This window comes from Amyelois transitella, chromosome 25, assembly GCF_032362555.1.
Source record: "Amyelois transitella isolate CPQ chromosome 25, ilAmyTran1.1, whole genome shotgun sequence".
Lineage (NCBI taxonomy): Eukaryota > Metazoa > Arthropoda > Insecta > Lepidoptera > Pyralidae > Amyelois > Amyelois transitella.
In genome coordinates, this window is record NC_083528.1 from 5,431,912 (window position 1) to 5,449,197 (window position 17,286).

At 35.2% G+C, this 17,286-nt stretch overlaps 2 protein-coding genes across 2 annotated transcripts in view; one reads left to right on the forward strand and one right to left on the reverse strand.

The window, feature by feature from the left end:
- Positions 1 to 10,230: 10,230 nt before the first annotated feature.
- On the reverse strand, positions 10,231 to 12,342 carry LOC132903372 (uncharacterized). Its single transcript, XM_060951455.1, has 2 exons — positions 10,783 to 12,342; positions 10,231 to 10,542 (listed from the first exon to the last, which is right to left on the reverse strand). Exons 1-2 carry the CDS (start codon positions 12,340 to 12,342, stop codon positions 10,231 to 10,233), a joined length of 1,872 nt encoding a protein of 623 aa, XP_060807438.1.
- A 3,788-nt stretch (positions 12,343 to 16,130) lies between these two features.
- LOC106143478 (zinc finger and BTB domain-containing protein 24) overlaps positions 16,131 to 17,286 on the forward strand; it is a 55,439-nt gene continuing 54,283 nt past the window's right edge. The window contains exon 1 of the mRNA XM_060951594.1: positions 16,131 to 16,676. Within this exon, the coding sequence (XP_060807577.1) occupies positions 16,131 to 16,676 (546 nt within the window). The remainder of the gene's footprint in view (positions 16,677 to 17,286) is intronic.

Here is a 17,286-nt window from a genome sequence, read left to right on the forward strand (position 1 = left end):
ACATGTGCGCGAGCGCTCCTTTTCGTCTTATTTTTCGCAGGTCGTTCGCCTCGGGTATATTCGCTTGCTGTTTTTTCTTGTTGGTATTTTTTTCTCTCCGTGTGTCCGTTGGCCTAGCCGCTTGCGTAGGCACTGATTTATTTTTCCCTCGGTCGCCTTTCTAATGCTTTCATGTTATCCTTCTTTAGAATCTAATGCCGACTCGGCTTCGGTCGGAAGAATGTTATTTTGTAAAGAATCTTACATTCTAGTTGTTTTTTTTTTTACTTTAATGACGTCTTTTAACTGGTTGAATACTTTAAGTTTTTTTATATAAAAATAGGTAAAACTTGATCTCACCCTACTTTATTAAAACCTCTGCTTAACATTTGAGAAGAATAACTAAATATTAGAAAATTTTTTATAACGACTACCTATTCCATAAAAAGGCGTGATTTTATATATGTATTTTATGTATGTAACTATTCCATCACCTAAAAAGGAGTCTCATAAACCAGGTTTACCCATTATATTTTACAAAAAAATAATTTTGTGCGGAAAAGAAGCAGCTGGCTCTCTATACTAAACCAGCATAGACGTTCGCACTAATGATTGTGCTTATTCCTTTAGTCGCTTTTTATGAAATTCACGGGAAGAAACCACACGGCAAATTAGATTTCTCTTCCTCATCTTTACCTATTCCCAGTCCCATTCACGGACACTATGTTTAGGTATCTGGGATCCGCCATCACGACATATAAGACCAGATAAATATTAATAATAGAGTAATATGAACGAAACAGTTTAATCATAGCGGTCAATTAATAAAGGAATTTTCTAATCAAGCGTGCTGTAAAAAGATTTATCTTTAGTGCGCAGGAGTACACGGCGTATTTCGCCGTTAGCGACCTCTAGTGCCGCGCAACTGGACTATCGATGTCGATAAAATTTATCTACTTGAGATGTATCAAGTGATTATTTCGTACATTTGCCTAATTGCGTCTGTGGCGTTGAATTTCAATTGCTGCTAAGTATTCTGTAATAAGTACTTTGGAAAGTACTGGGATAAGGAAATGGTTTTGGTTTTCCTGTTTTTATAATAAAGAAGTTTAGTGCTTGTGGATTTACATGTCTGAAAATATTAATAAAAAATTATAGACAAATAAATTTAAATAATGGGATATAATATTGCACAAAAGAGAATATAGAAATTTGTTTAGTTCGTTTTATAGAACTTAAATTGCTAATAAAAAATCCACAAATATAATTTAGAAAATAATTTTTATTTTATCGATAAAATTCTATGCTTCACCATCATACACCCGAAGACATTGAAACACTGGCGCACAAATTCACTTTATAAGTATCTTTCTCACTCTTGCAGATTTTAGAAGACAAACTATAGGGACGTTCTCGTGATAGGTCAGGTCAGGTCAAGAGTACCGTTAACCTACCAGCTTTCGTAAAAAAGATTAATGAATGTATGTAGAGCAAAATAGTGATGTCAATATTCTGCCTATCGCTACGGAAAAGAGGCGTAAGAATGATTTTATTATTACATAAGTATCATATATAAGTATTAATTATATAGTAATGCCATGTTATCTTCTAGACTGTTATAGGAGAGGCATTAAAATTATATTTAAGACACAGATCTTTCTTGTAAATTCAGGCACGTTAAACACTTAGGTATCCTTTGACATTCTCCATCATCAAAGACTTCGTATGACCACATGGATAAGGTCAGATGGAGAAACATACATAGGTATACCCAATATACACATACACATAACGCCTTAATCCATCATGGCGTCAGTAGACACAATATCCAAACCTTAACCTGGATGGTTTAATGACGAAATTGAACTCAGAAATTGACAGGTTGCAAACGCCATAAGCTAAAAAAAGTCTTAAAAATTAAACTTAACATGTCTTTCTCTTAATTGATTTGGATAACAGAGACTTAAAGTGCTTTTGAAAAATTGTTTTTGATTTTTTTTTATAATTTACTTACACATATTAGACACGATCGCAGCCATGCTAGGTCTAGATATAATAGTTTATCTAGACCAACAAAGAAGCTATACAAACACTAGCTCGAGAGCTGATAAGGACGAATAAATACTTGGCTATTTATAAGGAGAGTCGTATTCATAGTCGAGGCATATTGATAGTACTATAGCTGTTGCCAGCGATTTTAATATAAAATGTATTAATATTGATTTTTTATACGCCAACAGAAATTTTTTTTTGTTACCTAACCAATACCTATTAGTGTTGAATCTTTCAAAGTAACCGATCTATCTCATAAACTTTTATGTTCAATTAAGATTCATGGGAGAGTTATCAACGAAATCAACAACTTGTCATTTAGGCGAACAGGCGGCAAGAAGAAATGACTGTGATACACTATTGGAAAATTCAAGTTTATACACGAAGCGACTCTCTTCTGACCTCCGCAATTTTTGCAGAGGAGTCCAAATATTATTGGACCATAGTAATAGCCGCACAAGGCAATTGTGTCTATTCCTACCTTTAGTCTCCTTTTACAACATTGCTGGGAAAGACATGTATTGGTTCAATTCTGAAGTGCAATGATCAACACAGCACTATCACTTCTTATCTAACATCATCGACTCGAAAAGGAGGAAAACTGCAAACTATAAAATTACTTTGACTATGAATAAGACCGCGAGCTTTTTTTCCTCGCTGCCGGGGCGGGGTTATCGCGGAAAAGTGGTGGATTTTTCAAAATTTTATCGTCTTACGCAGACACAGATAACAACTAGTGTTGTGACTCGTTTTGCGAGTCATCGATTGCGAAGTTTAATCGAGAATAGATACAGATAAAATCAAAACTGTGTTAGACTTAGCTCTGAATTGGTTTTACAGAATTTTCAGTTACATCTGTGAGTTTATGGATGGTTTTTAAGGAGTAAAAAAAAACGATGATAAACTGGTCTATTGACACAAAATGTCGTTGCTTAAATAAAGAAGGAAAATTTGGGATATTACAACATACATACATACCATCACGCCTGTATCCCATAAGGTTAGGCAGAGACTATGGATTTCCACTTGCTACGATCCTTACAGACCTCTCCCGCTTCCTCCAAACTCATTATAATATATCTTTTTGTTCCTGTTTTTTAGAAATATCACTTCTAAGAACCAAGTTTTAAGAATTTTTGTAAGTAACATCACAGATTGAACAAACCCAGAGTAAAAAAGTTCGAGGCTTATAATTCTCATAATCATACTTAATCATCTAAGATCTAAGCCAATCAAAAAAGAAATCTTGCCGGGATTCGAACTTGTATCTCAGGGGCAAAAATACTACTATTAGTGATGAATTTGATGAGGTGCAAGTGTCTAGTCTAATTAATTTTTCTTTTTAAGCAAAACCATCCTCTTTCTAGTTATTACCTCGATTGTGTAAGAAATTGTTTAATAATCTCGATTCTGTATTGAGAATAATTGTCTCAACCCTAGCTATTAAGTAGACCAAGGAACGGCGCAACTATTTCAGAACAACATAAATACAAAATACTTTTAAATTAAACTTTATTTTATTCCTTAAATTATAAGGTGCATTTTTGTTTCGCAACTCGTGGTTTTTGAGATGCATTTTGTCGTGTAAAAATGTGTTTTTTCGTTAGAAAAATGATAATAATGTGCTGTGTTTTAAATGGAAAATTTTATATCAGTTTGCTGCGTGCGCCGGTTGTTTTTCGTTGTAAGGTAAAAAGATTTAATTAAATTTTTTCTTTTTATTTAATTTTCTTTTTTTTTTTGGGAATTGGATTTTTACAAAAATATAGGTATTAAGTATATTTAAAAATAAAGGAATGTGTTCATTTAACTTATTACGCATTGGTTTTGCATTCGCAACGTAATAAGGAGCCATTTTGAACTTTGACACCCATGGAGTTTTAAAATTTATTTTAAAATCGCTCTATAGGTTTATACGCGCACATTATAAAAATGACTAATTAAAGTATTTCATTCTCTTACAAGGAACGATTTCGAAGATTTTTTTTAAATAAAAATATTTTATCTTACTTTTTCCTTAACGCATGGATAACATATTACGTTGATGAAAAACTTAATGAACTAGCAAATCCAACTAAATTTATAAATAAATTCTTATAGATTTAGATAATGTTAATGTAAATCTAGTTTAGGTAGACGTATATTCTAATTAGAAATGTTAATCCAATTTATTCTAATTAGACGTCGACTGTCCTATTCGTCTATTGGAGCCACTCAAAAGTTACAGTGGTGTAACTTTTCAAATTCTTACTCATATTTACACAGATATGTACAAGAAAACAAAAAAATCATGTCCATATTATTTTTTCCTTTAAACTTTTTTAGTATGCCATTTATTTAATTATCAATATATTTTTATTATAATTTAATCCCTTTTTCTTACAATCATCATTTCATCATCATTTTCTTATTTCTGTTTTTAAAACGCATTTTTAATAGGTAAGAGAAGAAATAGGTTACCGCATTCTGCATCCTAAATATTATTAAAGGCAACATAAATTTCCTTGACTAAATGAAACGAGGGGTTTCCCCGATTGGGTTAAATTACTAGTAATTCATCATCAAATTATTTGCGTAATTGTAATATCACATAAGCTGAGCCTTTTTTCAAAGCATAGGTAAATAAAACTACTGAAAATTTGGAATTAATATTAAATTGCATATATACAAGTAGTTATTTCGGTACATATAAGTTTGTTTTTTGGAAATTCCTATAGTAGCGAAGTCCTTAGTAAGAGCTAGTGTCGCATATCTGTTTTATTAAAAACCGACAGATAGACAAATAAAAATAAATGCTGTGAAAAGAGACGAATAGAAAATGCTCTACGTAACCCGACAAGAGTCAACTCTTAAGTTTAAGAAGGAAGCAGACAGAAAAATAGTTTAAGCTGATGTTTAATAATATTTTTAGTTGAAATTGTAGGCAAGTACTAAGAAAGGATTCCCGTAATATCCATGGGAATGGAAATCGAAAGTCTTTATTTAAAAAGATACTTAATAAAACTAATAATTTTAGTAGAGAGTTTCGAAGACAATGATTATAAGTAAAATGTTTTACTGCGACTTAACCCTTTTCATCATCAACAGTATGTAAAAAACACATTCCGTTTCAATAAAAGCAAATGAATATAAAAGGTCCATAATTTAATAAAATAATATATTCACAAAAAACGGTGTAATATTAAACAATTTGACGGATGAACGGCCTAAACTCATAATTGCTACAAAAAATTCACCCCACGTTACTCGACAGCGGCAGTGACAAAAAAGAACCATTAGAAAAAAAAACTACGTTCTATTTTCAAAGTGAATTGAAAAAAATGGGGCGGCACGCGTACCACCAATTAACTCAGTTTTTTCCCGCTCAGTTAACATATTTTTTTTTACTTTTTTTTCTATTGGCGGTAATGGTAGGGGCGTTTTTGTGCCAGTATTCAAACGTGCCAGGATTAACACGTTTTTTTTATTGGTTACAGCTTTGACACGATGTTTAGACGGGGGATTATTTGTTTTTTTTTCTGTTTTCTTTTTTGTGGATTGATATTTGGCTACTGTTTAACGGTCGATTTGATGGTGGGGGAAGTTCTTTTTTTAAAGATTGATAGGTGTTGCATGTTGTGGTCAAGGTATTTTGCTTTTATATTAAACTAGAGGCCGCCCGCGACTTCGTCCGCATGGAAACCCTATCAATCCCGCGGGAACTCTGGGATAAAAAGTAGCCTATGTGTTATTCTGGGTCTTCAGCTACCTACATACCAAATTTCATGGTAATCGGTTCAGTAGTTTTTGCGTGAAAGAGTAACAAACATCCATACATCCATACAAACTTTCGCCTTTATAATAGTAGTAGGATACTCGACCCTTTTTATTTTTCATTTATCTAATAGTAAGAGGTAGTAACAATTGAAAATTTTCCGAAAATGAATAAGGATAACATGATTAAATATTTCAACCAATGGTGATGATCGTACGCAAAATAGGCGAAATCACAGATAACAGAGATTAAGTATATTGTATACCTACTTATTGTGGGCGAAAAACAAAGAGAAGTGCAATAAATCCATAAATTGATAAATTTAAAAAATATGTTCTATATTGCTTAAAGCTGGAATATTAATTGAAAACTAAGGGTATTTTCTACAACTGGATAGATAAATCTGGTACCTATTGGTTGTTTTATAGGATTTTTTTTAACATACCTATATTTGTTTTTCTTTGAATTCGTGCGGTAAATCATTAGAAAAGTAATAAATATTTAAGGCCCACTAAAACAATTTTACCTACTTTGATAATATTTCAATATAAATTCTGACATTCTACGCAAGTTTTAGTAGTTATCGATCATACAAAGAACGAAGAGCTGCTTTGTCCAAACACCGTTTCCTTGTCACGGAATATTGCCATCAATATTGCTATAGAAATATAGAGTCGGCTTTTTAGATATAATAAAATAAATATGACATCTTAAGTTGAAACGTCACTAGGCCATATAGATGGCCTTAGTCTTATCAAGTCTTTCGGCTCTTTTATTTTGTATGTATGGTATTTGTTACGGGGTATATAGAGCCAATAGTCTCAAGAATCAGAGGTCACGATAAGCTGGTTGTTTAATTAATAATGGGTTCAGAGATAGGTGGATCGTTAGTTATAATTATAAGAATTTTACATTAGATAAAAAAATATCACAATTGTTCAAAAATAATTATAAAAATTGCGCAATTAGTTTCACCTTCAAATACAAATGAACTTACTTTCATTACAATACAGAGGAATAAAAAATAAAAAATTGCTAAAGTTTTTTAAAGGCTTTCTTTAAAATATACCTTAGCTATTATAGCTTAGCTAAGGTAAGTATATTTAACACAACACGCCAGTTCCATATTAAGCTAACTTAACCCTTCACGGCTCTTCCAAAAATGATTAAAAATAGGTCGCCGTGCGTGCACCCTGGGTCATTACTACCCCTTATTATAAGTTTTTATTGACTATTGCTGGAGTTTTAAGGATTTTTGAACGTTATAGTCAATTCAAATTGTAAACTAGATTAGAAACGTGGGATTCTTTTTGTAGGTTGTCCATACATTTAAGCGTGGCCTTTCTGCCTTTTCAAGACTGTTGGCTGTGTCTACCCCGTATGGGGTAGTGACTATATGTATGTAAGTACTTATTATGGGTATGTATTAAATTACGCCTCCAACTCCGTCCGCGTAAACGGTAGACAAGTTACGTAGTAATTTTGGGATGTCATCTCTTCAGAGGTCTATGGTAGAGATTAAATATAGAAGCGACGCCTACGCCGGTACGGTCACATACTTATACGTAATGTGGTCACGTCTTCATCCCTTAAGGGATAGACAGAGCTACAGTTGCGAAAAGACTGAAAGGCCACGTTCAGTGTCAGTTTAGTTCATTCTTAGTTGATATTCATATACGAGTATGGACGCGGTACTAAACTTAGTTTTAAGTAATTTATTAGACGTCAAGCAATGTTGTTAAACCGAAAGATATGACAATTATTTATTATTTTAGTGATGTTCGAAATGTTCCATAATAATAAAGAAAAATTTTGTATTTCAATAGTGATAGGATTTTGTATTATTGTTTGTAAAAAATAAACTCAAAAACTTAACCAATTTTGATAAGTATTTGCCAAAAAGATAGACAAAACCATCAAGAATAGTTATCTTATCTTGGAAATTCTCACAGGAGCGAAGCCTCGGACAAAAGCTAGTTTATAATACTGTGGTTACTATCACCGTTTAATGTTTAATAGCGTTATTATTTAACAGTTATTTATAGTTGTGATTTACGGCTCCCTACGCTTGATAAAACTGTTCTCTCAAGCATTACATTGTAGACTTGGTCAATCAAAAATTTTTAGTATGACAAAAACGAAAGTGAAGTTTTAGTTGATATATTTTAATAGAATTTAGAAAAATTAAACCATTTTGCATATTGGTACTACATACTTAGGTAGGTATATATAATTATCAAGAATTATATCCAAGAACGTCGATGGTCGATGGGTTTAGGACTCTTTTGAAAATGTATAATGCACAGGTTCAAATCCTATAGGTATTTTCTAACTACTAATGACTATATTTTCTGATGTGATCTTACAGCGTAGAAAAACCTGCGCATAAGGGCAATTAGATGTGTTCTTTTATGATTCAATCTTTTTTTATTATTTTATACAAAAAATGCACAGATTGACTTATACTACGAGATACTAACCTACTAAACGATAAACATTGGTTTATTTTCCCTGTTAAAGTTACAAAGGCCAGATTAGTCTCATACTCAGAAGCGTGCCCCGGGCTCCTCTCCAGAGAGGTGAGAATGTAACCGAGAGAGAGAGAGAGACCATCACCAGAAGAAAGAAGAGTATGAGAAAATGTAACACAAATTAATACGGTTTGTTTGACATACAAACATACATATAATCATGTCTATATAACTTGGGTGATAGACAGAGCTAGCAATCTCGAAGATAGACAACGTTCGGCTGTTCGGCTTAATGATAGTATTGAAATTCAAATCCCAAGTTTATAAGCCTATCCCTTAGTCGCCTTTTACGACCATGGAGAGAGAGACGAGAGACGGAGTGGTCCTATTCATTTTTCTATTGGTGCCGAAAACCACACGGCAACGTTTGTTTGACATTATAGTAATATTGTGCATCTAAAACTTAATATTGTTAAATGTATCCTCAATAACTCATTCATTTGCAAAATATACGGAGCCATTAAAAAAAAACCATGTAACACAACACTAGAGACATCTTTTATCTGCGGATCTGTTCCGCTCTTGACACTATAAAAAACCCACAAAAGATACCCGTTTGACCCTTTAATTTTATGCAAATAACATTTTGATTGAATACCTTAAAAAGTACCTTTACAAGGGCACCAATATAATCTGTTGCTATTTTTTTTGTTTTTGAATTCCGAATAAAACAAATGGAGAACCGGTTGGGTGTTTTTTAGTGTATTGTTTGACAGTCTTTTGTTTTCATGGGAACATTTGTGATAGACAAGATTGTATGATAAAAGACCTCTTGCTTGTAAAATCTGTTCGGTGTCTTGTTTTTTTTGACGTGTGAATTTGTTCTATAAATTGTTTGGTCTTTTACCATTTCTCAGCGTCAAGTTTTGATATTAACGAAATAGGATTTTGCAAACACACTTAGGTGTCTATGCAGACTTTATCCCTTACGGGGTAGACAGAGATATCAGTTTCGAGAAGACTCAAACACGTGACAGGTTGCTAGCACATCGCCAAAAAAAAATTAAAATTTGAAGGTATTCCCCTTGACCGACTCACCATACAGCTGTAGAAGCATGGATAGCTGCACTAGATAAATATGCTCTTTCCCTTGGCCGCCTTTTACGACATCCTTGGTTCTCAATGTATACTCTTTCTATCATTTAAATTTAAGTTCAACCATAACAAATTTTGCATATTCAGACATCTAAAGATTTTTTCTAATAAAAGCATAGAGAAACGCAGGCTTCCGTTTCGTTTCTTAGTCTATAGAATTTAAGTACCTTTATCCCAGAGGGGAAGGCAGAGACTCCATCTTTTACCTTACCATGACCTTTGCATACTTGTGCTGCTTCATCGACATTTAATACCTAAGTATATTTTTCTTGCAAGTTCGTTGGTTTTTTTATATATATAAATAGGAAAATTAAGACAAATTATATCACGCTATAATAATAAGAGTTTTTAGTAAATTATTTCTAAAAAACAACAAAAATAAGAATTGATGGTCAAACTATAATTCGAAATAAATAAATGAAAAATATACATTTTTACTTGGAGTATTAAATGATTCATTCATAACATAAAATACATAACAAAAATAAGAACTGATGATCAAACTATTATTTTTTTATTTATTTTTTTTATTTATTTATTTAAACTTCATGCACGTAAAATGTACAACAGGTGGACTTAATGCCACAAGGCATTCTCTGCCAGTCGAACCTTTGGACCAAACTGAGATGGAAGTACGGGTAGTGCGATAACGGTAAAAAAAAAAATTATATAAATATAAATAATAATAGGTTACTTAATACACTTGCATATAATATATTACAAACATAAGTATGACTATATATATATAATATATACTCCATATAAAATAAACATACATATACTACATACATTGGATGATTGTGTAAAGTTTAAGGAAATCTACTGGTCAAAAAGAAGATCGTGGACTTGCTCCCTGAATGCAAATCTATTAGGCGCCTTCCGAATAGATTCAGGAAGAGAATTCCACAATCTGATGGCTTGCACTTGGAATGAATTCGACATGAATCCCAGGCGGTGAGCAGGAGTGGCCAGAAGAAGGTTTTCAGAAGAGCGAAGAGATCGAGCGTGTGTAGCGCTTAAAAGTGGGAACTTCGATTTAAGATAATCTGGAGCACAAGGGTCGTTGAGAATTGTATACAGCATGGATAGGATTCTAGCTTTGCGACGAAGAGGAATAGGCAGCCAACCAAGCTGAGAACGAAAGGAGGAGACATGGTCATATTTTCGTAAACCAAATATGAAACGAATGCAATTGTTGGCTAGTCTATCCAGCTTTAAGACAAGTTGCTGGTTCAAGTCACAGTAACATACATCTGCATAGTCAATTAAAGATAGGATAAGAGATTGACAGAGTAATTTTTTGGTGTTCTGAGGGAGGAAATTTTTAAATCTGTAAAGAGAACGAAGCGTACCAGTTACTTTGCGACTTACTTCGGTAACTTGATTTACCCAGCTGAAAGTGGGGTCAATATGCAACCCAAGATCTTTGACGCTAGGGCAGAAAGGAATATTATTATGACCAAATTTAATAGGAGACACAGTTTCACAATTTAACTTGCTAAGTTGCCCAGAACTACCCACAATGATAGCCTGACACTTTTTCGGGTTCACAAAGATACCAAACTCTTTCGACCACTCAGCAATGTGATACAGATCATTATTTAACAGCGCTACAGCTGAGTTAATATCGTTAGCATCGCATGAATGGTAAAGTTGAAGATCGTCAGCATATAGATGGTAAGAAGTGGAAAGTCGAGTTGTAAGGGAATCAATGAAAATAGAGAAGAGTAGTGGAGACAGGATTCCACCCTGAGGGACACCAGAAGACAGATCTCGCCACGAAGAAAGGGTCTGGTCGAGGCGGACAGTTTGTTGTCGACCGCGGAGATAGGATGACAGCCAATCTAGGACGGTCGTGGAGAGATTATAGAGTGACATAAGCGCTAGCAGGACCTCGTAGTCAACTGTGTTGAATGCGTTGGAGAAATCAATAAGGACAAGCACAGTTATCTTACCGTGGTCCATACCAACTCTAATGTCCTCAGTAACCTTGAGCAGGGCAGTACTGGTGCTATGACCAAGGCGGAATCCAGACTGAAAATGGCTAAGCAGGCTGTTGGACATGACGAGGGAAGATAATTGGGATAGAGCAAGTATTTCTAGAACTTTTGAAAAATAAGGCAAAATAGAAATGGGCCGAAGGTCGCTTAATGAAGTGGGGTTGGTGATTTTTGGCAAGGGCAGCACAAAAGCTTTACGCCACAAGGAAGGGAATGCTCCCGTACTTAGCGAAAAGTTTATTATATGGGTAAGAACAGGGAGAATGAAATCAAGAAGGAGCAAAACCATTTGATGACTAATAGCATCATGACCAACAGCCTTAGATTTAATGGAGAGTAACGCTTTGCGCACATCGTCAGAAGATACCAAAGAGAAAGAAAAAGACTCGGAAAGAAGGAGTGGCATAGAAGTAATATTAGAAATGGTTTGTGTTCTAGTAGTATCATCAAGGCAGGAGGCAGACGAAAAGTGAGTATTGATATCATCAGAGGAGAAAGGAAGGTTAAGAGCCTTGGATACACTTTTACCAAACCCAAGACTTTTGAGAAACTTCCAGGTGTCGGCCGCGGATAAATTGGATATATGGTCATGAAAGTAATGACGTTTAGCAGATCTTACCATCTGGTTGCAACGATTTCTTGCCTCTTTGTAGAAAGTCCAGTTAATCTCTGAGCGATCGCGCTTAAACTTGCTGAATGCTTTATTGCGCTTTCTCATAGCCATTCGAACTCCCAGAGTGATCCATGGACATGGTGGTCTTTTAAGTTTAACCATACGAAGTGGGGCATGACGATCAAAGAGTGTAACAATGGTCTCATTCAATAGGCTTACCTTCTCATTTATGGAGTCGGCTGCCACGATCGTGCTCCAGTCAGTGCCAGCGGCGTCTACACAGAGGGCTTCCTTGTTGAGTCTAGCATAATTGCGCATCAACACAGCAGCAGGCTTGTGTTTCCTAGTATGAATGTTGTATGACGCATAGATAAGGTCATGACGTGAGAACTCAGGGGCCGGATATTGACCGTGTAGAAGGACATCAGAGATTGAAGATGTTAAAATAAGGTCAAGCCAAGTGTCATCAGTATGTAGATTCTGATGCGTAGCCTTAAGGTGGAGAACAGAAAGGATTATTCGAAATGGAACAATTATATTACGCCTTAATAAACGTACCCACCTTTACTGGAAGTATTTATTAATTCATATCAAAAAAATAACAAAAATGAAGAACTGTTACTTGACCTGCCTTTCGACATGGACAGAAACAACCCCGGTCTGAACCCCAAAATTTAAACAACAACCCAAGAAGAAATGTTTCCAATGTTTTAAAACCCTTTTACTTACCATCACTACAACAACCACTACTATGCAACCTGTCACTATTTGAATCTCGGTTCTATCATTAAGCCAAATAGCTGAACGTGGCCATTCAGTCTTTTCAAGACTGTTGGCTCTGTCTACCCCGCAAGGGATATAGACGTGATCATATGTATGTATGTATGTACTTACCATCAATTACTATGCTGCGACCGATCAACGCTTCGCTTACGAAGAAATTATAATGATATATTTTTTTTTTAATTTTATATTAATTGACTACATTAATGAATGGAGAATTTTAAACTTTTAAAACCTTTCTTACATTCGGGGTTTTTACACGAAATGGTTCTAAAGATAGGGTTCGGATTTTGTCAAACCATTTTCTTAGATACTTTTTATAAATATTTGTGAAAAGTAATAAGGGTTGTTAAAGTTGTGTTGTTGTATTTTATTACAACTTTTCTTATACGATATATAATTAAATAGGTCAATAAAGCAGCGGAAAGTACTTTATAAGCATGAATGCTTTTATTTAAGCACTTGAAGAAATGTAGGTATAAGAGGTGAAATTAATTAAAGTGAAATAAAATTTTACATAGGTACTTACCACTATGCTTTACAAATGTTAAAAAAAATAAGTAAAGGGTGAGACAAAATCCAAACCCGAACCCTATTTTTAGAACCACATCGTGTAAGAACCCCGAATGAACGAAAGGTTCTAAAAGTTTAAAACTGTTTTCTTACGAAACTTAAGTAGGTTTACGATCCTAATTTTATGGGCGTATTTTTAATTTATGTTTTTTTTAAAATAATTTTTCATATTTATAACAATTGTTATTTAAAACAATAGTCATTCTTTTTAAGTTATCGAGTACACAATTAAAAAATGTAGGTAGATATTAAGTGACCTCTCAGTTTCTTTTTTATTAGTCAAATATATACCTATATATTTTTTAAAGTACCTACATAGTTACTTTATTCTAAGATATTTATTATGTTACATTGTAGCGACCTCTGTCGGACGCTTTCTCAAGCTTTCCACTTTACATAAAGTCATTTAGTATCTTTATTTTAATAGCGTAAAGTTTTATAGATACTACACTAAATAAAACATCATTATACATACTTACTTATCATGCTCTTGACATTCTTAGAAGACTGACCTAAAATTCATGAAAATATAGGTATAAGTATTTAGGTAAGAAGGTAAGTACTCTTACGTAGTAATAGCAATCAAATTAAGATAAAATTATAATTATGTAACATTCTGTGTGCTAAATTATTTTATTATTAAGTAATTATTCTGTGCTACAACATAATTCTAACAAAAGATCGCAGAATTTACTTACTCCTAATTCTAGCTATACTTATAATTTAAGAATATAGTACAAGTTACGTAGGTATCACATATTGTATTATTTTCAGGGTGTCACTATTTTTTTATGAGACCTTTTTTACGTTTCATTATAAGAATAAATAGAACTACCAACTGATAGTTATTCAATATTTGAAAAACGAAATTCAAAATTCGAATTAATCGTCGTTGTCCCGATAGGGTTGTGCTAAACGCACTATCGATGCCGTCACGATAAAAAATACCTACGTGAGCGTATTCACGTACCGTGACAGAGACTCCCATAACCACGCCTCGCATTGTACACGATAATTGTCTTAACGACTAGATTAGACTGATTGCGGACCGCCTACGGTGGGCGAATTTGAATCTTAATGATTTTTTTATTGATATCGATAATCGAATACTCGTTAGGATAATCGAGGCTACTTTTGATGTGTGGTTCGTTACTGAGTATGTTAAGTTAACCTTGATTATAAAGCGATACTAGCGCCATCATAAGTTAAAGGAAAAGTTTGATATAAGAGATTATGTTTTCGTAGCAACGAAGTTATGAGAATATAAATGTACACAAATTAGGTATGTAAATATTGAGTAAAATAAAAAAAAATATATAAACATTGGTATGCCCCACACTTCCTTAATAAATTATATGTTTCCTTAGTGGTCTTTATCATCATCAGGTGTAAAGAGAGCCAAGCCAATGTAATACTTAATTTTTTCCTTTGGCAACTGAAAACTTAGAAAATTAAATATTCAATTCCCCTATTTTAGATTTTTTTATTTTAATTATCAAATTATGTCCGCAATTATCATCACTTGAATGATGCTTCAATCTTAGAGCTTTAAGATTCGTTCTCATCCCGCCATCTATCGGGGGGTAGCATAAACAACGGCGTCGGAAAAGCTGCCGCTGCGGAACGGCGAGAGCTTTGTTACGCCTTAGGTTTCGATAAGAACCAGACGTCTAATCTTAAGAAAATTTCTGAGAAATTAGTGTTTTTAAATGTAATCCTATCAAGATCATGAATAAGAAAGTGTAAAGTTACTATTGCATTCTGTTAAGTTGCTGAAAACCTCTTAAACCATTTACGAACAAGGAAAAAATAAAGAAATACCATTTCCGCAAATCACATTTCCTGAAGTTTAGGTAAAAAAAATTGTAAACCACATTAAAATCCTGTTGGTTAATACCCCATAGGCTAAGCTCCGCCTGAACTGAAAAAATGCGACAATAAAAGAGGCGTTCTCGTAAAGAAATCCCCTAGAATGCAAACGTGAAACGCCAATATACATCCCCTATAAGTGCGAGCGAGAGGGAAGTCATTAAGAAAAAATCACAAAGAAACTCATTCTTTTCATTTCCTCCCTCGATTAGAAAAAAATGGGGAGCGCTACTCGTCTCATTCTAGCATGGAGGGGTGGGCCGGTAATAAGGTCGCGTGAGCGAGAGGGGTGACCACCCTTCGGGCGTCCTTCGCGCCCTTTTTAATAGTTCTTATTGCGGCCGTGTCCGAGCGAAGCGTGCGATAGCCAGGGCCGGCTCGGCGCGGCGCGTGTCGCTCAGACGCGGGCGCGCGCTGCGGCCGCCGCCGTCTTTTCTTGACCGGACGCATTTTTCCGCGGAAAAAACGTTGGGCGCGTGCGCTCGCCGTCGGTGGGGATGTTCTTGAGGACGTCTAAGGAACGGGGGCGGCGCCGCGTCTTGCTAGTTGGACCGGCGTCTTCGCCTGGCGCGCGCGTCCGCCCCACCCCGCAAGAAAGCGTCGCGACGCTCAAGTTTTCCACCAAGAAGTTAGTCGTCGCCCGCCCGCGTCTCAAGAAGGTCTCGCTTCCGACTTAGCTTTTCCGGGGGTGACTTTTCCGCCGCGTAAATTCAAAGTAAAATAAAAAAAACTTTTCCGAAACTGTGGAAACTCGTTGGCGTGCCGCGTATTAAACTGCTTCTTCGTTTGCAGATCGCCGGCGTCGGAACTGCAATAGCCGAGTGCAATAAAGCGAGACATCGCATGAATTCATTGTGACAATTCGCCCGAAACTGGAATTAATGTTGAAATACTTCAATGAGAATATATCCCTAGCGCTGCAGGAGAGATACAGGGACCTCCATGAGTATCGGAAGACGGAAGAGGTAGAGGAGGGATCACCGAGGGAGGCTAAAGTTCCGAAAATAGCTGAGGAGGGAGACCAGATCGGCGGCGAAGGCGCGTTTGAGTCGAGCGCCGCGCCGCCGTTCCCGAGGCTCCTGGACCCCCCCAAGGAGGAGGACAACTTTGTGGCGAGTTGGCTCCAGAACTCCTTTAAGATGACTGCAGCGGAAGGGAACCCCGAAGCGTCCACGGCCGGCAGTGCCTTGGACTTGAGAGCCACACCGATTTCTTTACACATACCGGCGTTACAGCAAGCGGCTGAAGCCCAGCGCCAGTTCAAGATGCAGGACTTCTGGAACCGGAGTCGACCGGGGTCTCCGGTCCAGGAGCCAATGCCTGAAGGACAGGGTCAGAGTCAACCAGGACCTACTCCTCCTACGCCGCAGCCACCAGCTACCCCTGACCACAAGATCATGACTGAAAAACTAGTGAATGAAATTCAGGTGAGTTTTTTTACAGTAATTTTTTTACCTTTTGCAGTTTTAGCGTCTTAGAAACTTATTTAAAGAACCAAATCTTGTAATACAAATGAGCTCAAAACAAGGTTATTCCTTAATTTATTAATAAATTTTTACAAAATTGAAAAAGAAACAGTTTTCAAGTAATTCATCTATAACAAATTTACTGCATTAGATTTATGCAAGGGGTATATAGTTCCGTCGGCGCGCATATAAAAATTTGGCGGATTGACTTACCTACCGTCTGGTTTAAAAAATTAATAACTCGAGTACCTACCTAAGACATTATATTTCGAAAACACTTTTTAAAATAAAATTTAATATTTAATTTTATTCGTATTATGTTTATATTTATAAATCTGTTACACATTTGAAAGATAAACACAAAAGTATTTTTGGAAATAATAATGAAAAATGTTTCCATGTTTGACGTAGTAAAATTGTGAATCAAATTTTCTAGAGAGCGTGTAACTGATCCAAGTTACGATGATCGACTGACATCAAGATATCACACAAGCTCAAACCCGTTCTAAATTTGAATGATCCCTTCTTAAAAAAAAAGTCTCAAGGAACCACGGCAACATATTGTAAACCT